This window comes from Bombus huntii, chromosome 8 (genome assembly GCF_024542735.1).
Source record: "Bombus huntii isolate Logan2020A chromosome 8, iyBomHunt1.1, whole genome shotgun sequence".
Classification (NCBI taxonomy): Eukaryota; Metazoa; Arthropoda; class Insecta; order Hymenoptera; family Apidae; genus Bombus; species Bombus huntii.
The window spans coordinates 7,009,377-7,032,097 of NC_066245.1; the positions used below are offsets into that span (position 1 = coordinate 7,009,377).

General features: G+C 42.4%; 1 protein-coding gene across 3 annotated transcripts in view; it reads left to right on the forward strand.

Annotated features, from left to right (window-relative positions):
* LOC126868282 (irregular chiasm C-roughest protein-like) overlaps positions 1 to 22,721 on the forward strand; it is a 157,289-nt gene that overhangs the window by 118,037 nt on the left and 16,531 nt on the right. For all 3 annotated transcript variants that reach the window (XM_050623592.1, XM_050623591.1, XM_050623593.1), the window contains exons 3-5: positions 6,087 to 6,319; positions 19,853 to 20,053; positions 20,857 to 20,984. In XM_050623592.1, coding sequence (XP_050479549.1) covers positions 6,087 to 6,319; positions 19,853 to 20,053; positions 20,857 to 20,984 — 562 coding nt within the window. The remainder of the gene's footprint in view (positions 1 to 6,086; positions 6,320 to 19,852; positions 20,054 to 20,856; positions 20,985 to 22,721) is intronic.

Sequence of the window (22,721 nt, forward strand, 5' to 3'; positions counted from 1 at the left end):
CTATATATATATATATATATGTACATAACCTATGTATACACGCGCGTATCCGCGTTGTCCATTTCGGAGAAAATGCGAGCTATGCAAACCCAGCCATTTTCGACGTTTATTTAAATTTTTCGTCCTCCGATTATTGGACCGGCGCCATCGAAATCTGGCCGGAAAAATCGTCCGATTTTGAATACGAAATTTCCGGATATTGCGGCTCCCCGCGTGCACGTCCTTCGTTTTCTATCGGATAAAAGCGACCTTGGCCTATATCTTCTACCTCGGAACTTCGAAGAATCTCGCTGGAAATTTTCTCCGTTCGTTCTTGGTTCGTGCGAGCCAAGCTCAAAGTCTTTTCAAGGGAGAAACGTGACCCGAAGAGATAGGAGAATAGTGTCCGGTCGTTTTTCGGTTCGTTTTTAAAGCGGTCTTCGCGTTTTAAGCGATCTCGAGCTGAAACCGTTCCTCGTTGAGATCGAAGGGGAGGGAATCGTCTGCGATTGGTTACTTGAACAAGAGAGCTCGAACCAATTGAGTAATTCTAAGCCAACCGTGGATGGATTCCTTTCCTGTAACCGACTAAGCTTTGTAATTCCTCGGACGAGTTAATTTTCTCGATTTCCTCTAAACCTCGATGGTAATTGAAGCGTAGTTATATCGAAATGTCGGAACGTTGAAAGGTTCACGAGCTTAATGTCCCTCGTATAAAATTGCTATTTAAAGTCGCTTATGAGCGTGACAATCGATTAACCGGCCGCGTTTCGCTTTAACCGTAATACTAGCTTCTATCTGATAATGGATGTCGTCTATAAAACTGAGAAATAAGCTTGGAAAACATCGGTGACAGCAAGACGAGTGAACTATTAAGACGCGTGGGTTAACCTAAACGTATAACGTAGAAACGTTCCAGCGGATCCAAGCAACGATCTATGCCTTCCAGCTTGACTATACGCAATTAATCATAGTTGTCTGTAGTGGAGTGCTCGTTACCTGTTCCGTATAATTAAAATTAATTATGGCCGTTTGTAATATCACCGACTGCGCCCGCACTAACTAATTGTTAGTGATGCATTGTTTCGCCGCATCCAGTTAGTCGTTAAAGCTCTTCTAGTGCCTTCTCCACGTAAAGGGTTGCGTCTCTCGCTTTCCGCTCATCCGTTTTGCCTCATCCTCGCCTTCCTTCCTCGCTTTGTCCACCTTTGTCCAAACACGTGGTCGGAAATTTCTGGAATTGTATCTCAGAGAGCAAGGATTTCTGACCTGAATTGCTTGTTGTCCGTTCTATGTCGAGCTATATGAATACCGTACTTTTCGTGAATACGTTCAGCTTCTGCTGCAAGCCATTCGCTGACTTTAAGATCTGGCGCAGACGAACGACGGCGACGTCGTTGCAATTCCCGGGTGATTCGTTGCATTTATGTTTCCAATAATGCAAAAGTGTGATTCCGCTGTTAGAAACATTACATGGATCGGATTCGATCGGTAGATTTTACTTTCCTACACTTGTTACATTTATTTTATTTTACCGTGTTTACAAATTCATTTAAGTATTTTCATAAATTCTGAATAGTTGAAATGCATGTACACTTTACTTCTTAAATATCAATTAAATTGAAATAAAAAGGTGGTGTAATATTGGTGCAGAGATAACTGCCGAGAAAAGTTGAAAATTTCACTGCAAATTAACATGTAACGATACTCGTAGTTGTCTTTCTTTCTTTTTCTTTCTTCCACCGACTCTCTTTAGTTAATGACGTTGCATGTTTCGAGAAATTCCTCGCGGACTTTTAGCGAGACTTCCGATCGTGCCAGTGACCGCCAGCTTTGTTTACGCGAAAGTTATGTTCGTCGGGAAGTTCCAGCTGGTTCTTCGAGTCATTGGCCCTCGTCGTCGGTGTCGTCGTCGTCGTTTGCGAGAAACGCGAGCACCTCCGTGCGCGCACCAGCAATTACCAAAGCAGGGCTGCAAGGAGACGTCGCGCCGAGCTGCTTCCACCGAAGTTACCAAAGTTGGCTAAATGAGCTCCAGAGGAGCGCTAATTATTGTCCCTCATAATGCAACGGAATCCCTTCGAGCTGCATTCGCGCGCTAGAAAGGCCAAGAGTTATTTTTGTGTTCCGCTAGACAGAGACACCGTATAAATACAAAAGATCGCACAAAACGATAACGTCATGGCGAATTCTCGCTAGGAGAACCCTTCTATCTTGCTGCAGTTATAGATTCGTATCTATTTGTTTAATATTTCCATATTATCATTTGATGATACAATGCAACGATTTATAACTTTGCTTCATACCATAATTTGCGTATTTCAAGACAGAAGATACTGGTTTGAAAATGTACGGGAAAGATTTTAGTTTCTTCCGAAACTATGCATAGCGAGTTCATCGCTCCAGTTAGTTACCGATTCACACATTCTAATTTATTTTGCATCCATATTTTACATCGGTATTTCGTATTTGGTTTCGCACTCGTACAATTAACGATGCGAAAGTTTGCGATGACTGTCTGTCGCAATAGCAGGAAGAATATGGCAAATTAAGAATCGTACGTGTTGGTCCTTGCAATCCCCTAATCTAAATCTCATTGAAAAAGTTTACGGAAGAAAACAGATAGAAAAAGAATTAATAACACGAGTGTAGGAATTGTATAGAGCAATGAATTAATATAAATAAACGAGAGGAAAATTATGTATATACATATACATGTATAAATATGAAGAGCCTGTATATAAACATCGAGCCTCCTAAATAATAATTCTTAAAAGTTGTATTAATTTCCTAATCTCCTTTTCCTGTAAACGCCTTGATAATTACGAACAAGTATCTACATTGATATTACACGATGATACAATACACGGATACGTAAGAAATGCATATTGTACTTACGATATTGTATATTCGATCGATGCTACTGCTTTATCATGATAGCGTACACAGAACAAACAAATAAACGAATAGAATGCAATAACAGATGAGAATGAAAATTCTATCTGTTCCTCACGGCGTCTAGTCTGCTATACGATAACGCGCGCCTTTATCGTCAACGTGAAACGTTTTCCGTTCAATCTTCCGTGATATTGCAGCGGAACAGTCAGACTCCGCAGCTGAAATCCTTTTTCGTTCGCAATGGCACGCTAATACGCATCTCGTGGTGTTTTCAGCCCTGTGCCGCGCATGAAAGGAACGCAGATGCGATGTTTATTGCCTCGTTGGCTAGTAAGCCCATGCAACCCCTATGAATATTTGCGTTTCGTGCGAGAAACCTTGCGGCCCCGGTTGATCCACTTTCAAACAACTCTTTATGCACTGCTAAAACAGGTCTATAGCCCCGCAAATGGTATGCCGTTTGTAGGATTAGTGTGGCGTAAGTGGTTAGACGAATACGATACACGTGGCTTCTATTAAAAAAATACGCTGAGACGTGGCTAAATCACTCACGCTATCGTTTGACTTAAAACAGAAAAACGTGTGAACAACATAAGCCGTGTTTTATATAACCGTGTTGTTTCTTTGATATCTCATCGCGTTTTTAATAATTTTACAAATAGCGTTAAAGGATAAGAATTAAAGGAATGGCTAAAGCGATGTAACGACTGAGAAAACGAAAGCTCTTTACAACTATCCTTTCTGCCGATAACGTGGATTTATCTGTTAGAAAATTCTATTTTTCTAGAAAATAATATACGTATTTATATTTGAGAACCAGAATAATCCGTACATCCATTCTTCTGTTTCCCCATAAAGATTGTATTCTAAACAAGTAATTTAAAATTTCAAAAGTCCGATTACAAGTCCGTAAAGATAGTTGCCCGTTCAGCGAAAGAAACTTCTCGTCACTGCAGATCGCTGTTCTAAGAACGCCCACTTTTCCTATCCTTTCTTCTCCTGCTTCTTTCGCGTTCTTTTTCTTTTCCCTTGCCTCCTTATTCCTTCCCTTGCTTCATTCCAATATCGCTATTAGATATCACCTTAGTAGATGTATCTAAGTAGACGAAAGCACCGATCGAACAGTACAAAGACAAATCCCTGAAAAAATCTCGCGACGAAGCTCGTACCACTTGAAATCAGCGAGAGACGAACGACTATGGACAAAAGCCGAAAAACGAGAGCGAAAGTTAGGTCCGCAAGGGCGCGATTTATCGCTGGAACGATCAGCCACTGCGTACAAGTGAGACGATTCCATTTTTCCATTTACTGGTAGCGGCCCACTCGTCACCGCAGCCCGTTGTCCTCCCGAACGTCAACCCCATCTCCGCACCTGGATCCACGTCCATCGGGATCGTCCGGTTGTACGTACCGTTCATTCGTTCGTTTCGGTTTCATTCGTTCGTTCGAGCCGAAGCACAATTGCTTCGTCGTGCATGCCACGAAGAGAAGCGGCTCGTGAAAGTTGCATGAATGGAATGAAAGAAACGCGAGAGGGAATTGGGTGGATAGATGAGACGAAGCTGTGGCACGGCAATAGGGATAAGAGGAGGAGGAGGGGGGGGACAGAATGATAGATGTTTAGATGGATAGATGGATGGATGGATAGCGGCTGATAGAAGTGGTAAGAGAGGAGTGAGACGAGAAGGGGGAGGAGGGGGATGCTCGGTGCAAATAAATCACGCGCCAGACGAATTTACTTGATCGCGATCGGTTGTTGCTGGCGGCGATAATCGGTGCCCGAGATACTTTCTCGCGGAAAAGTTCGAACACTTGCGGTCTCGTGGTGTATCCTGGTGATTCAACGATCGAGAACCTGGACCGTCGGACGGGAATGATAGGAAAAGGAAGAAATGAACGAGTGGATGGAACCAGGACGAAAGTGGAGAAGGAAAGAGGACGAAGTAGGTGGAGGAGGAAGGGGAGAAGGTTGCGGAAGAGAGAAAAATTGGAATTTTGCTGACGCGGCCGGCAACGGGCCGTTCTAATTCGCGTCGATTCGCGCACTGCACAGCCGCCGCGTTGTTTCTGACAGCTTACACGTATATGTGGAGATTTCAAAATAAAACCGTCAGTCGGAGAAATTTCCTACGTACGGGCCGACACGATACGATCGAGCAGACGCTCGTAAACCGTTAGTTTCAATCAACGGGGGTAAATGGTTTTCTATCCGAGCACACCCCCATTCCCGTCACCTCGTCTCACCCTGGTCCACCTCTCCTCCACCGTTTCTCGTTCCTAGTACCCGATGTTGCGATACCGGCCGCGTATAAAGTGAAAATCTCCGGCTGGTTCAATTTGCACGCGGTCCAACCCCGAACTTTTGGAATTCCGCTGGTGGCCTGACACCTGGCCCGGCTAAAAATTCATCGGCCCGAACGTGCTGGTCAGACAGCTCGATCGGAGCTTGTGGACCGAAGAAGTTGGATTTTGAATTGAATTTAAATTTAGATTTCGGGAGATAGAGTTGTTTCGGATTCTATATTTGCACGAGACACGATTTATTCGAAGCGAATGAACGAAAGATACATCAAAGTAGAGACGTAATGCGAGCATCAGCTTAGATGGTTATCTCTCGCGTAGCTTTCATTGAGTTTCAAGTATTATGGATCTGTGGAAAAAGCGTATGCTTGAATTTACGGAATGAAAAGCGAACGTATAGCGAAGCCGAAATATTCCAGTCGCTGAATACGTTTCGAAAATGCCTGCGTAGTTTATCCGAAGTGAGTGAAAGAGATTGTAATATACGGATAAAGAGAATATACGAATAGTGGAAAGAGATGCGTAGCGTGCGACAATTTCTAAACTATAATCATTGAATTGCTTTATACCTTTACCCAAAAATTCTCTCAACGTTAGATAAACCGGCAATGACATGAAAATATGCAACAAAGAAATCAAAATGACATGCATTGTGACAAAATACAACGAGAAAAATGTTCATTAACTTCTACTCGTATGTTTTCTAAAAATTCCTCCGAATCTCTAAAAATTCAGCGGATCTATAAAATTTCCACGAGAAATGAGGATTTACTATTTTCGCGCTATTCTAACAATCCTGGGGTTAGTAACGTATTCTGACATTTTCACATTTCCAAAAAATGTATGAAACAGATTCCTACGCTAATGTACAACAACTGAAAAAGATCGTGTCTGTCTTTGTGTTCCAGGTGATTTCTCGTTACATATTTATCCGGTGGAACTGGAGGACGATGGCACATACCAATGCCAGGCATCGCCCACGAACGACGGCCAGCCAGCATTACGCTCGAGATTCGCCAAGCTGAGCGTGCTGGTTCCGCCTCAGAAACCAAAGATCCTTCAGGGCGACTTTCTTATCACGACCGAGGACCGGGAATTGGTGATCGAGTGCGTCAGCGTGGCTGGCAAACCGCCCGCGGAGGTAAGTCTCTCGTTTCTCTTTTACTTTGAATATCGATTGAACCGGATGGTAAGAAGTGGAAGATTGTACGAGGATTTACGAACACCGACGTAGGTGAGCTGTTTGCTGAGAGAGATAAAAGAGGAACTTGTACGAGTTCAAACGTTTCTATCTCGTTGAGCATCTCGCGAACAGCAAAGGGTATATACACTGTCTAAAAGTATCAGAGAATCCCTATTAATGATTCTGTTGCATCAATCAGACGGCATTAGCGAAAAAATATTCTACAGGTATCATAGATCGATGCGTTATTTGTACGAGACTGTCGTAAAGATTGGTTTTAAGATAATTGTTGCTCCTTACGAGACATTCGACAAGATAGAAACGTTTGAAGCAGATTCCTTGTTACATCGGTCAACAATTTGTAGGTACCGACACATTGTAGTACGAAAATCGATCGTTCTACGATCCTGCATCTCCATGAATTTGATCGAACTAATTATGTCGTGTTATATTTTTGAATATATAACCACGTGAAAATTAATCGTCGAAGAAGGAAGGATTTCTTAATGTTCAATCGTGGTGTCATTGTTGGAGTAAGATCCTGCGCAAAGCGCGAAGAAATTCACATAAACTTCGAGTAAAAGCTCTATAAGAACAGCAGAGAGCCAGTTGGTCCTGGCTCATAAAACGAGTAGGTACTAATTTAAAAGCGGAGAAAAGAGCTGCTCGGCAACGAAAATGCATAAATCTAGGAGCCGCAATAACGCGTTAAACCGCATTACGCCAGACACATAATTACCGGAGCAAAGGCTTTGTCCTTTCCACGGAGCGTATCGTAAAAGCCTTCTTCTCTCCGAGCGTTTGTGCCTCGAGTCGAAAAATCTTCGCGAAAGCAACCCGAGGCAAGATTGTTCGGGTTTGTCGACGTTGGTACAACCAGCTAGAGACCGCGATACCTTTTGATGGATGTGTTGGCGTTCGTCTCGCGGCGATGACGGGACCGCGCGCCGAAACGCTTTTAAACCGGCAAGTAGAAGTGACTCGACGATATGGCGGCTTGACCGACTTCGGATCTGCTTCGCAGCTCGAACTACTACGTACGGTTGGATCATGCGAGAAAAAAGAGAAGAAAAAGAGAAAGGGGAACGCAAAAGAGATCTTTAAAGGCGCTGCAGAGGGACTGCGTGCATCGCGTTGGGAGGAGAAAAAACCGGCACGAGGTAAAAAGCGCTGGGGAAAAAGCGACCACCCAGCTTCGATCCGCTCGTCTTTGTCTATTTACTTTGACGGCGGTGTTTTTGAGCTCGTAGGTACGTGTGCACGGTGAAATGGCGAAGCGCGACGCGGCGCCACACTAGGAACACCCTTTCGATTCCACCTAGACGCGATGACGCTCGAATAATGGTATCATTAATCCCTCGGCGAGCTAGCGGTGCACGTACGCTAGCGCCATCGGAGCCAGCTTCGATCGAATTATCGAATTATCGAACACGCAGGCGAGAAACCTTCGGGAAACACTTTGGACGTTAGAGACCTATTTGCTGATTAAAAATCGAACGTTAGATATCGAGGAATATTAACCTGGAAATCCTAAATCTTCATCTGAGCCTATTTTCTTTTCTTATCTTCGATAACTCTAACACAACGTGGATATCAAGGTGATAGAAAGATATGTACGGTAATGGTCGCTTAAATCTCAGCGAGTTAAGGTGTTATTAATGATATTACTGAGAACAGAAATGTTATTTCTCGCCCTTTGGCGGAATCACCATACAAAGAAGGCGACAGCTCCTTCGCGAAAACAAAGATTCACCAATAGCAACACGCCAATAGCGATAAAAGTCAAAGAAGACTGAGAAATAGACAATTGAAACAGACATCACTTATAGAACGCTTTCGAATTTATTCGGTAGCCACATATTTCAATCGAAGTCAATCTATCATATATTTGTCTTATATTGTTGCACATGCGAAGCGGCAATAACTTAGTTATAGATAGACAATATAAATATATTGATAATAAAAATACCTCGTATAGGTAGTTAGTTATAACGAAAACTCGTCAAGCTTTCATCCGCGAGCTTATTGAACCCCTGTCGTAATAAAGATCAGGTCGAGGGTGAGAGGGTAGGAATATCGATGATGCGGCGATAATGCGCTGGCCGATTCGCGACACCGCGAACAATTTCGCGGTGGGCCAGCCTCGCCGCTAATTCACCGTTCGTTCGGTCGCGATTGTAGTCACTTTAATACAGAAATCCGCTTTCGATGGCGGTCGAACCGTTCAAGCCGCTGTTCCTTTCGGCCTAGATAAATAACGAGTTGCCGGGATTGTCGTCGACGCCGGGAATCGAGCCGCGGCGCCAACCGGTGAAAAATTAATTAAATTTGTTTCATGGTCGTTCGCAGGTCTGGCGCGGTTTTTAATTAAAATTACGCGAATCCCTTGATTAATGTCGTTACATGGGGATTCGTGATGCGAACGATACTCAAAACGTGCTGGCAAACATTGCCCCTACCCTTCCCCTTGCCCGGAACATCGCCGAATCTGAAAATCCACCGATTTATCCGATTTCGGAAAATTTCTTTCGGATCGAAGTACCCAAAGTGCGAACGCGATACGCGAGTGCCTCGTTGCGAATCGACCCGTGAACGAGATTCAATTATCACCGACCGCTGTGTGTTATAATCGTTTGCCTGGTCATTCGAAGCCTGGCGCTTCGCCGATTTCGTAAATATTATCGACGCGCGACCCTCGTCCGGCGAGTCGTGTTATTCCATACCTTCGAAATTAACTCGTTGCAAACGAAAGGTTATACCGAAATTTCTAAACTAAAAGGCGGAAACTCATGGTATAGCGATCGGTTACATCATTATACCGGTAACATGTAAATTGAGAAAGCGATTGAACTTGCGGTTCGTGGATCTGTTACACGGCTATGTATATAGTAGGTGTTGTTCGCGTATGGTAGTAGTACCGTTTCCAATAGTGAAATGTTAGCTGGAAAGATAATTTTCTTGTTTTCATTCGTTTCAATAAGAAAGAGTTATTGCGCACGGATTTCTTAATAGATACCTTACCTAGTTTAAATCACAGATTATTCAGTGATTAATTTTCATACAGACGGTTCTGTTCTTTTATAGTAGCGTGTCACGCGATTGAACGTTATTTAGTTTAGTCGAAAAAAACAAGGAAAACATGTTGCAACATGGAGGATGGATCGTACAGCGAATGATCCATTGCAGTCGGTCCGGAAACAGTGATTTTATTCACCGTCCCCTCTTCAAAATCGGCTTCACGCCGCGAGGTGAAAAAAATATCATTGCCCAACATACGGTAACACACGTGGAAAGATAGTTATTCTCTGGTTTGCGTTATACAAAAAAAAAAAAAAAAAGGAATAGCTTCTACATATCCGAACTCTCGATTCCATTCTCTTTCTCCGATAACAACAAGCGAAAAGTAAAGCAGAAAAAATCACGATGGAAGGATAAAAGGCAAAGCGAGGGAATTTAATCGACGACAGAGTGATGCATTCCGATCCATTGTAATTCATCAATGACGCGCGGTCCTCGGCGGTACGGCGCGGCGCAGCGTAGAAAATAATCGTGAAAAATCTCTGCAAAAATTCCGGCTATTGTTCGACCGCTGAAAGCTTCGCGGTGGTACACAAACGCAGGTGGATTGATCCCTAAGATAATCCGACTCGTTGATGCAGTCTGCTCGTGCTCATTTTTCTTTTCCTTAAAAAAAAAAAAAAAGCATAAAATACTTTTCGTTGTGCATCGGGACAAATTATCTCAAATTTTCCTCTCTGTTAAAGTAGTGTGGAGAAACGCGTCGGAACTGCGACGCCATCATAGCCGTCTGCTCGTCGATGGCGCCGGAACTTGGTGAAACGAGGACTACAATTGTCGCGGTTACCGTTAGAATGGCGTATATCCGATGAATTACGCGTATAATCAAAAATTGCGGGAAAAGCTATTGCGAAGGAGAACGAGAGAAACGAAAAGTGGCATTTATTCTGCCGTGGTTGAACAATCGCGATTACAAATAACGTTTGTTACGACTAACAGCGTCTGTATCGATTACCAGCGAGCCAGAGATATCGCCGATATCCTCCAATGATTTGCCTGCTATCGCTCGAACGGTCTCGTGAATTATTTTTACTTGACCACGTTGTAACGTCTCGTTACGGCAAAGATATTCGCGAAAAAGCAAAACAAAGGAGGAAAGAAATACGACAGGAGGCTGATTTATCAAAATCATGGAGGTAATTAAAAATAACCGGTTTCTAACGAGTCTGAAACGACTCGAGTTATTTAGTCGGAGCAGTCGTTTTACAGATATCTAGAAAGATATAATTTTGTAGGTGCCTTGCAAAATCATCGGCTTGGTATAACCATATCGTGTGTAAACACGATACAATCTCATATTCTACAAACGATACAAATTCATTGTATCTGGCTAGTCGTAATAAAATGTAATCTTCGTAAAATGAATCGCAGCAATTATAACCGCAGGTTGTGTACGTGAATAAATGGCACATGTCGAATAGTCTTTGAACTTAAACATTCGTAATAAAAAGTTTCGATTCCAATACGAAGATTTTTGAGTTTCCTCTCTGCAATACCGGATCTTCCGGATCGAGTAACTGATTTAACGGAAAACCCGCTCGTGATTTACCTTTCAACGAAACACCGGCACTCGTGTATTTTTTCAAACCGGATGCAGATTTTTCGATAAACGTTTCATTATGTTAAAGAATTTTAGAGGGGCGGATGTTACGGTTTCGATGTTAAATGCAAAAGTTCCACGAATTTCACCGACCCGATTTCCATGAATTTCTTCTTTTCTTTTTCAATTTCTGTGTTACCAAACAAGACAAAAAACTAGTCGATGAACTGTATTTGCTGCGATCGTTCTTGAAGTTAAGCATCGCGCGCCCGTTAATTAGCCGTTAGAGCGAAATATAGGATTAGAACGCGTCCCTATTTGGTCGTTGTATGAATTCATGAATTTTCAGTGGGTGAATAAATCAGCCGGACCCTCTGACCCTCGAGAGCACAGGATTGCCTCTCGTCTTTGTCGTGTAATTCAAAAGTTAATATTAAGCAGCTGCTCTCTCGTATTTTAGCCGTTGCATCGACTCGCCGTGATTCCGGTGCAGTTTCAATTATCGCGAGGCTTCCGTGATTTTTCCATCGACGCCGTTGGCGCTCTCGAACACGGCCGACCAACCCCGATCTTTCTCTTCGTTCCACCCTCTCGCGAAAGGCAGCCGCCTCTTCTCTTTCATTTCCTCGTAACTTCTCTCAGTTCCGTGAATTTCTTTCATATTGTTGCGGAAACTTGCCGCGAGAAGCATCGCCAAGTTTCTCTCGAAACAAAATTTTAATATCGCTGTCGCGTTCTTAATTCTATTATGGCCAGCGGGATGGGGTACAAGATCAAAGGAAAACGTTTTCCGCCGACCTTTCGCCCCTTCTTATTCCCAACCTATGCAAATAGGACGAATTTAAGGAAAGAAAAACATCCCGGCAGCTCCTGCATACATTCATAAGGGACCAAAGGCGGAGGTTTCATTAGAAAGAATCCCAGTCTCGAGAACGAAAGGCCCGATAAAAATTAGCCACCCTTGTTGGAGTTGGACGAGCACGATTCGTTCGACCTCTGGATACGAGCCAATTGCACCCAATGAAATGAACGCGATATTTGTTCGCCGCTATTACTACGAGCGTTTTATGCGTAACGCCACGATGGAAATGTCGGGCTACGTTAGGTGCTTGGGATATTTAGTGGGTTTCGTAGCAGCTAACAATCGTGGTTGGAATATCATAGAATATTTAAAGTGACTTACTGCTTTTACGAACGGCTGTAGCACCTGTAAGAGAAGTAACTCGTGCCTTCTCTCTGAGATATATTGTTGACGAATGAACGAAACGTACTTTGAATACGAAATACGCTATTAGCTGATTTCAAATGACTACGTGTTCTGTACGATCCAAAAATTAAAAAGAAATTCGCCTAATGTCTTAGTATCATAGAGAACGTTCTTGTCAAAAATCGAAGTCGGAAATCGAATAAAAAGACGAAATTAATAACAAAAGTAGCGACAGATGCAATTGATCAAGCGATGCTGTATTCTTGGCCAGTAATACGTATCAACGTTAAGAGAAAGCTTCTTACTTGCACACATCCATAATCGACGATAAACGTCATTCCATTTAATAAAGAGCAACCACCAGATTATAATAAAATATAAAAAGAGGAAAGGAAGGGAAGAGATTACAGATAATAGACTGACACTCGCACTTTGATAGGAAAGCGCGTGAATTTTTTTCTCTGACTTATCCTCCGTAAAGCGTAATGCATTTTTATAATAAACTTGAAATATCCGGAGAAACGTAGTGCCTGGAATATCGACTGACGTTCGGCAAACTGTCGCGTAAGTTCAACGTGTACTCGTTGCGCGACACGTTCCAACGCGAAGCCGAGGCTCGTTGACTATACGGACAATTCGTGTACCGTGTTGGGAAAGAAGTTCTTGCTACGGCTTTTACCACGAAGGAAGACTCTCTGAATTTATGGGAGAAACCGTTTCCATTCGCCGTCTGCTAATGTCAAGCGCACACCCACACGCTTGCTTTCCTTTCACGGCTGAAAACAGTTACACGAGACCCGTCGAGACGAGCACCGGCAATTATAACGGTGTAACACGCGTATGTCGCTCGATGACGCCAGGCTAGATAATTAATTTCATTAGGAGGGCAAACAGTCGTTTTTGCCGGCCAGCTGGCTGCTTTACGGGTTTGTCGCGCGCGACTCGATTCGTATCTAATGAAACCCGATGAATTTTGTTCGTTCGTTACTACGAATACCTTTTTCGACCAGTCTACGTCTGCTTAATGAGGCTCGACTATACAGCTTTGGAATTTTTTCTTGTCGTATTTTTAGTAGGGTTTTAACTTTAGAGTAAAAATACAGCCAGCTCGAACGATACGATGCGACATACATGGAAGAAAAAATAACTCAGATAAACGTTAGGTCGTCCGAAAAGTTTCTTTCGTTTTATAAAGAAATAATGGATGCACAACATTTGTCCGTTTTATATTATTTTATCGAATTACGTATGATCAAAATTGTTCTATCAGGATAAAGATTACAACGTTCGACATATTAAGTTTCATGTTTGTATAAAGATGCATCGTTTTAAAAGATGTGTCTGTAAAAGAAAAACACTTTTCGGACAACCTAATATCTTCTATACTATACAGTGGCTTGCGAAACTCTTCGAACACTTAACGTGGGAAATTTTTATGAGTGTATTATGTATGTTGTGCGAAACTTTTTTAAGTTTCACGAACCATAATGAGGCATGACTATCATGATTATGATACAAAATGTACATAAAATTAATGATATCTGTTGCAAAGTTTGAACGAATGTTCAAATACTTTCATGTACCGTTGTATATTCTAATATTCATCCATTCTTTCTTTCTCTATTGTATAATCTTCGTTGTTCGCATCGTATACGTGTTCATAAACTTTTCTTTCACATTCTAATTTCAAGCACGCGCTCCTAACACTTGAAGCCGAGTCACAGACAATGAACAATCGTGCAAAGTTTCTATTATAAGAGGGAGAAAATGTTGACGATTAGTTTCGAAGTCTACACACAACTATCTAGATGTAGGTGTGTCATTAGAGGGGGAGTGTAGAGAACAGGAAAATTCTAGCGACAAGCCGCGAGAGCGCACGCATTTCCATAAAACTCGCGACGTGACGTTCCGACAGCTGGGTCGATCTGTCGGGTGCCCAAAAACAAGCACGCTAGCCGAAAGTTCTAATTCGCCAACTGTTGAAGTAGAAAGCTGCTCGTTAGGAAGAGACGCGAAGCCAATTTATTCGATCAAATTACTCGGCGGGGTGCAATTAAACGCAAAGCCGTCTGAGGCTGGTGGGGACAGAGGATGAAGAGGATCGTCGTTGATGTTTCCAGCTATCCGTCCGATTCGATTTCGTCTCTCGTAATTTGAACGGATATTTCCAGCTTTCCAACGGATCTTGTCGGTTCTATTTATCAATAGAAACAACTTTCGAATTATTCATCAACGTCAGTGTACACCGTCGCGACTTGTACAGAAACTAGGGTCATTTTCGTTCGACTGTCGAACGGCCAGCTAATAATTTCCCGTGGGTATTTGCGAATAAACAACGTCATGAACTAACTAGAAGCCACGTTGAACCGGTCGAGATCGTACAAGCCTTGTTTTTCCTTGTCAATCGTTGCTTTTCTCTGTCGGCTCTATTTAATTACCGTTCACGTTGAATGCCAGAGAAGGTTCGTTCGAATAAAAGGTCGCCGAACAAAAAAGAGTTCTTCTAGGAGACGTTGAATTGATGACGGGATCGCGCTATCTCTCGCTTTGGTTTCCCAATTAACATCGATAAAGGCGTCGTGATAAAGACGAACGACTTGGCTCCGCAGGGATACACGTGACGTTGCTATTTCGATGACTCTCACGAAGGCGAGGTTAGCGACTAATGAATATGATATCGTTCATTGCGAGCTTGTAGCTTTTGTGACAAATTGTCCGAATGAGAGACAGTGTTTCGTAAAGTTTGTAAATTAATTCACACGAATTTCCAGATATAAATTACACAAAGCCGCTCTAATTGTAACCGAAGTCACACGTGTCGATTTCTTTTACAATCTCGGATATACGGTATAGTGCAAACGTTTTCGATTATCCTCTATGAATAATAATAATAATAAGTTTAAAGATACATGCTGCTATTTTAAATCTATCGCTAGTTCTGGAATAGAGTTTGAGCTGAAAATGTTATCGGTAATTTGTTAAAAGGATATCAATTTATTCAGAATAGTCGATATTGTAAAACTTTCTTGCCAAATAATGTTTCGATAAACCTATTTTGTACAGTCCGTCGCTCCATTATTCAGCATTTGAAATAATTCACTTACGGTTTTAACTTTTGTTCTCCTTATAGCTTCTAAATTCTTTTATGTATATATTTAGTAACATTTTGACCAGAATTACATGTCTAGAATTAATTGTTTAAAGGATTTCCTAAAAGAAACTGTTATATTTATAACAACGATCTAGCGAGTCCATCTCTTTCTCGTCAAATTATCTCATAAATCTTGTCACCTTTTTTGTCAAAAGTTAGACAAGAAATTGCTTTTCTAAATTCTATCGTCGATATTCATCTAGAAACTAACTACCCTTAAACTTATGTATTTGATTAAAATTGTTTAATAAGCGGAATTTCGTGATACAAATTCCTCTCTTTCAACCTCTGAAACTATTTTTAAATGGCAAGTACTGTACAAATATTCGAAAGTAAAAGCAACTCAACTCTCCGCGGAACCATCCTCCGCGTTCACTTTTCTGGTTCTTAAGTATTTCTATAAAAGCGTATGAAGTATCCTTTAACGAACCTGCGCGGAAACATTAGACGGAATTAACCGCTTACGTGGATTTATAAAAATATAAGGGCGTTAGGGGAGGCTAGTCTGGAAATAAACGAACGGAGCCAAGGTTACGGAGGCACGGTTTTACAAAAAGGGAAGATCGCGTTCAGGCTGTCGCGTTCACATCGTTATTTAGGTCGTAAAAAATCGCTGAACGGAAGAATAGGTGAACGGAACGCGGCTGGTTCACGGAGCATTTATTTAGGGTGTGACTGATCCATTAACGCTTATAATCATAATACCAACGTACCCGCGAATGTCGATCATCTTTCGTCCACTGCAGCCGTAAATGAAATACGCGCGGCAATTCGAAACGCATTGATGAGAAACGGAGGTGTACCACAGAAATCTGGATTCGTGGATTCTGAAAATTTTCTAATTAAAACGAACCAAATGAATTTATCCGCGAACTCGTAATCGTCATTTTCGTCGCAGTCGTCGAGAAAAGTAGCGTTAAACGAGTCTCGGCGGAAATATTAAGAAATCACCGGAGAAATCATCTTGATTGCGCGCTTTCTTTAACAATTTACGTCACAAAATAGGAATAAGAAGCATCCTTTAATTTTTTCCCCGCGACATTTTCTACTGTTATTGTTCGCTCGAGAAGGAAGATTCATCGGATGGGATGGCCAGTGCCACAATCGCCGACGCAGCTGGAATTAAGTCGGCGACCGTTCTCAAAGAAGTCGTACGTAAGGGCGCGAAGAGAAGAACGTATATTTTCCGAGGTGAAGATGCAAGAAAAGTTCGTTGCCAAGAGGTGGAACCTGCTCATCGAATATTCATCGAGCGACGAAAGAAATTTCAAAGACCGTCCATCCAGTGCTGAAGATCTTGCATCATTATTTCTTTTTCCTCTCGTTTTCTTCCATAGCTCGGTTCTTTCCTCATTCTTTCTCCCTGTCCGCGACCCTTCCGTCGTAATTGCGCCACGTTTATTAAAATTATAACGCGCTGTAACAACGCGGCTGGTTCCGCGCTATCGCGCCAGGTATCGTAAATAATATTCGAGCAAAGCGAATCGTAACTCCAAGTGATATGAGAGTACAGGAGCATTGATGCAGCATGCCTAATTATAGACGATACGATCGATTCGCGTCGGTGCAGCTACGGCAGAGCAGTGCTTGCTTCCCGTACGTAGAGGTGCATACGCTAACACGCATCGATACATAGACGCGGTTAGCCGTATATCATCGTATTGCCTAGAGGAATAATAGAAGAGCCGTAGGGAAAGTGTGCATCGATGTTCGTCAAAAAGGCACTAGTGAGATTTTTTTTCGGCGATTCGTACTCTGACGAATACACTTTCATTATCTGGCTAGTCGAACAGTGGCTCGATCGTAGAAGTTTCGTGCTAGATTGCATGCAGTTCGTTGTTTCCGCGGTTTCGTTTGAAATCGGCTGGAGCCGACGCGTCGGCCGATTTTCTTCCCGATTTCGTAGCGTTTTAATCGCGCCCCTAGTTAATTACAAATTACTCGCTGGCGGTGATGATGAAAGTTTACCTACGAAGAATTCGTGCAACAGTTTCAGTTTCGTGCAAATGGGTCGCGTAATCGTATTATATTCGCTTCTTTATCTACGATCTGGTGGAAATAACATCACACCAGCATCGTTGATCTTTTAAGATATTACCGCTATATTTAAATTTTATCTGCTGTCAAGTATATTACACTTTGGACAAATTAGGAAAGTAGACCATACCTTTTACTACGTGCAAATTATTAAACACTGAAATGCAATACAGATTATGGCAACTTAACCCTTCCAATATGGAGAATATTTCAAGGCTTTTAAAGAAGGAATAATTTATATTTCTTATATACAGGGAAAAGCTATCTGTTTCCACTCTATTTTTCCTAGAGGCATCAGTTTTTTTTTCTTCTTATCGGGATATTCATAACTTTTTAACAAAAATAAACGGCTTCTGGTAACAATAATCCAGCGGCGCTTCTTAACGTTGCTAATAGCCAGACTGCGAGAGTTTATTTCCCGAGTATTTATAGAAATATTAAAGGTGCAAAAACGCACAGGTTGCGCATAATATGCAAAAATATATAAAATATTCAAAATACTCGTAGCAAGTAACGTAAATCTCTATCTAACTTCTTTACTTATATCCATCAGAATTTAATGATATTTGCAGTCTACTAATAACTACGCTCTTGATAGGATATTAATCTTCCATTAAAAAATGCAAAAGAAATTTTGTCGTTCGTCTGTACCATAAGAAGTAGTATAACATTATTATCTACATATAACCTCCTATACATAGCGTACATAGCGTAACACCAAGAATACTAACTAGAAGATAGAAATCCAGCCACGAAATCCCAGATTAGCGTCGATTACACGAAACTGCGGAGTAGCGTTTCTGATCGGAAATATCGGTATCGGTGTCGAGCCAGGTTGCCCCAGCGGCACGAGATTTCTAATTAGAACCGATTAGATCGATCTCCGCTCGCTGGAATCGCCGCTACGAACTTAGGCATTCCGGGCGTGATATCGGAGAAACGATATCATCGTCGTTTCGCGGAATCGTTCCAACAACGAGATTCGCGCGTGTTTCCAGGAAAACCAGTCGACTAAGGATGAAAGAAAAAAACAAAAGAAAAGTGTCACGGTGCTATGCATATATATATATATATATATACACATCTGGTGGATCGGCTCGGGACGAGAAGGGATTTTCAATCAAGTCGGCTGCAGGCTGAATTAATTCCGAAGAAAATTCGAAAGTTTGGAAAGCGAGAGCCGCAGATGAAGCTCGCGGTTGCCGGAAGCTACGTGCAAGCCGAGGGATCCGAACTACTTGCTGGCCCGTTAGAAACCCGATCAAGAGGATCGATCGTAGCCGAATTATTGAATAAAATATATGACGGAATCCGTTATAATGAAATAACTTCCGATATGCTCGGTCCATCCCGGTTCTCTCTCATCCCCCTTGACTGTGTTCAACCTCGACTTCTGACGCATTCTTCCTCTGTTCGGTCGATAAGCTGCACTCGGAAAATCCGACGGATCTCTTGCTGAAACGAGCCAACTGCTTTTAAATTAATGATCGAGAGCGCGGCAAAGTAGGTGGTAACTGGTATTCGTTAGGGAAGACGAATGAGTTGGCAGTTTGTGGCAGTTTAAAACAACGAACTATCATTTTTCGGGAGAGCACTGTTGCGATTGATATAGGGCACGCTTTAAACTGGCTGAATATTATACAGGGTGATTTTGCAGGCAAAGACAAATCGAAAACGCGGAATAAAATATTTTTCGTATACCCGAGTCTTTGTTTTCGTGGTAGGCAATTGATTCGGAATATTCGTTTGATAACAGTGATAACATATCTCATTGTACGTTTTGATATCAAAGAGCAGACGATAATGCAGGAGATTAAAAAATAAATTTTATTACTTTACAGACTGTTGAAACTATTTCCATTCGGCTGAACGTACAATTCCCTTGAAATATTTGTGAAATTAAATTTCCTTCGTTACAAAGCAATGAAATTAATCATACGCGAATACGCTATACTTGCAACTTACTTTTTCATTTAAAATTACCCTCTTCCCGGTTCCACTCCCAATTGAAAAATACCTTGTATATCGTTGATAAAGTTCTTCGACTTTCGATTAAGTTGAATTTAAGCAGAGACATACACACGAGATAATCACGGTAAAACTGTAAAACGTATTAACGTGTGAATAATTGCGTACCGCTTTAGGTACGAGTGAAATTGGCAAAATCTCTCATGCATTTCTAAGTTCAAGTTCCGTGACATCACATTGTCTGGAAAACACACTTCGGAAGAACGAATTCTCGAAAAATAAACAATCTGGCAGCTCGAACTTTTCAGCTTCCTGTTTCGCGCAGCTGCCTTCTTAACTCGTTAATCGGATTAGATAACCAACCTCGATATCAGATTAATAGGTTTCCTATTATTCATTCGCTGTTGCATCTGCCGCCCACCATTCGAGTAGAATTGGCGAAACACTAAAACACTGATCGCCCACATCGAAATTTCATCCCCGATCCAATTAATCGCCGTTTAATTACAGATCACATGGATCGACGGGCTGGGGAACGTGCTGCACAGAGGCATCAAAACGACGAAAGAATTATTCGACGACGGCCCCTTGTACACGGTGAAATCCATCCTGAGGGTAATGCCGCGAAAGGACCACGACAACACGACGTTCACGTGCCAAAGTCAGAACGCGGCCGACCGCACGCCGCAGAATGCGAAACTGCGCGTCGAGGTAAGTGAAAACGAGAGAAAGGGACTGCGGAAAATTGGGCCATCAAACACCATTGAAACGTCGGCTTTGATAGTTTTGGGGCGGCTAGCTTACGCGCACTTTTTTCTGACAATCCATTTTTAAAAAAGAGAAACCAGGTTAACATAGCAGCAGCGCGTGAACCCGGCCAGAAACGCGGTAACGAGCTAAAGAATAATTAATGTCGCGTCCCGAAAACTGGTCTGTGGCGTAATCGCTATCCGACACAGAGAGGATAAGCTCTGGCCCCCTGCTGGCCCGGGTTTCTGCTTTCTTCCTCCGAACAATGGAAGCTCTGCGGTTTTCGTTTCGCCAGGCTACCTACCAGAAGGGAAAGAGAATCAAGTGACGCCGACAAAGAGAAGATCGTTTCGCTACTTTTCGCGACGATGTTAATGATTCACGATGACGAGGTCGTAACTCTCCCTGTGTGTCGCGCGAGCTGCACAGCTTCGGACATGACTGGTATACGGGCTACCAAACGATGATACGTTGCGTGGTTGCAGGTTGCCAGCTACATCATTTACTTACCGACTTGTCAACGCGCGATATTAATTGCCGAGAAATTACGTCCGACGACAGAAAATAAAGTGCAACGGCGGCTTGTGGTATTCGAGAGTGTCACGCGAGCCGACGCGAACCGGAGAGCCGATCGATCGACGCGACGACGATGGTCATGAAAATTTGAGCATCGGCTCGCGTGACATTTCAAGCATCTCTCTTCTCCCCCTCTGAATCGCATTCGACGCGTATCCATATCGAACGCCTCGTATCTCGTGTTTCAGGTACGCTACGCGCCGAAAGTGTCTCTGAGAATCCGGTCGGGCTTGGGCAAGAATGGCCGCATCGTGGAGGGTAGCGAGCTCCGTTTCAAATGTCGCGCCGAGGCGAATCCACCGAATGTCGAGTACAGGTGAGTGGGAAACGCGCGAGTAACGCGACTACCTCGCTGCTTTCATGCACCCTTCCTCTACGTATATCCCTCCCATTTGGCAAGAGACGCAAACGATATCCTTCGATGATCGATACCCGCTACAAGAGCGCTCGTCGAATTTGGAGCGTTGTTGCTGCATGAGGCCAGATGTCGATGTAGATGGTTTCATGGTTGCATGTCCGTCGACGATAGGCCGGTACATGACGAGCGTAGACGGCCTGGGAATACAAGCGTTCCTTCCTTGATAGATCATGCTACTCCAATTCTAGCACGTTCATTATAAAAAGAACATCGTTGCTTCGAATGTCGAGTGTACTTAGGGATCAAGGGCTTCAACTACGCCATATCATTAAAATAATTGTTATTTCTGAACGACAGATTTCAGGTTTTCTATTATCTGGTTACTGATACATAGGACTTGAATGATATACGTTTTAGCTTCTATTTGAATATTACTTATATATATCATATTTTAATATATATTTTATTATAAATTTCAGAATTTAATATAGTTTCAAACAATCCTTTCATCAAAAACACAATTTCAAATTATTACACGAAACATAGTTTCAATTTGTTCTAGTTTTCAAATAGAATATGGGCGTAATAGCAAGTGGAATATGGAACAGGGTTGTAACAGCATCGTAGAAGCAACAACCATTGGACTTGTCATTCGCTCAAAGTTCCAAGTATATCAATTACCTTTCAACAGAACATCGATATATACTCTATCCGTATAAATTTTCCAATAACGAACCACGAACTATACTAGCGAAATTTTCTCATCCTTTCGTTTCTCTATTAAGGACTAACGGTGTCTCATAATACTCAAAAATGTGCAATGTTCAAGATAGAATTTTAAGATACCGAAGATTAGGCGACACAAATCATTCTACTGTACTATTCGCTAAGTTAGGAAATGCTTAATTCGTGGATTTTTAACGATAACAGAAGGAGACGGATGAAAGGGAGAAGCATTGGTTTATCAAAGAACGAAGTGGACCAGCACACACGAAGACAAAAGGAGAATTAGCAAGCAATCGGTCGTGGCTCGTAGAAAGCAAATAATTGATACTCCTTTCAAAGAGAGGACAATGCAAAGTTTAGGACAATGTTGACCGGTAGAACGTACGTTGCGTTACGCGTTGCCTTGTTGTCTGTTTCGCTGTCCTAGCGATCTCTCTATGTGAGCGCATACGAGTGTACGCGAGTTTGTATACGTCGACGTATATCAGTTGTGCCGTTTGTCTAGCGAGTCCGATAAAACACAGATCGCGAAACGAAAGCGAAACCATACTGTCCAATGTGAATGGCTTTACTTTCGTATACGTGCGATTCGGGAATAATCGAGCAGTGACAGGAAAATAGACGAGAAACTTTTACATGGTTTCATTTAAGGTATAGCCCTTGACGAAACATCGATTTACTCGGGTTCGTGTGAAATCGAAACCGTAAAAGCCGGCTAGAATCTCCGAGCAACTGTTTAAGACGTTTACGGCGGAAGTTTCTACGACGTGTAATTTCGCGAAAATAATAAAAGCCAGGTAAAGAGTCACGCCGAGGGACCCGAGTGCTATTAGCGACGGGACTTGGATGGTGCTAGAACGTGACCTACTACGAAAGGTGCGAGAAAAAGGCATCCTTCCTAGGATACACGAGCCACGAAAGTTTCGTGATCGTTTCATTCAGTTTCTTCGGTTCTTTGCTAACGTATAT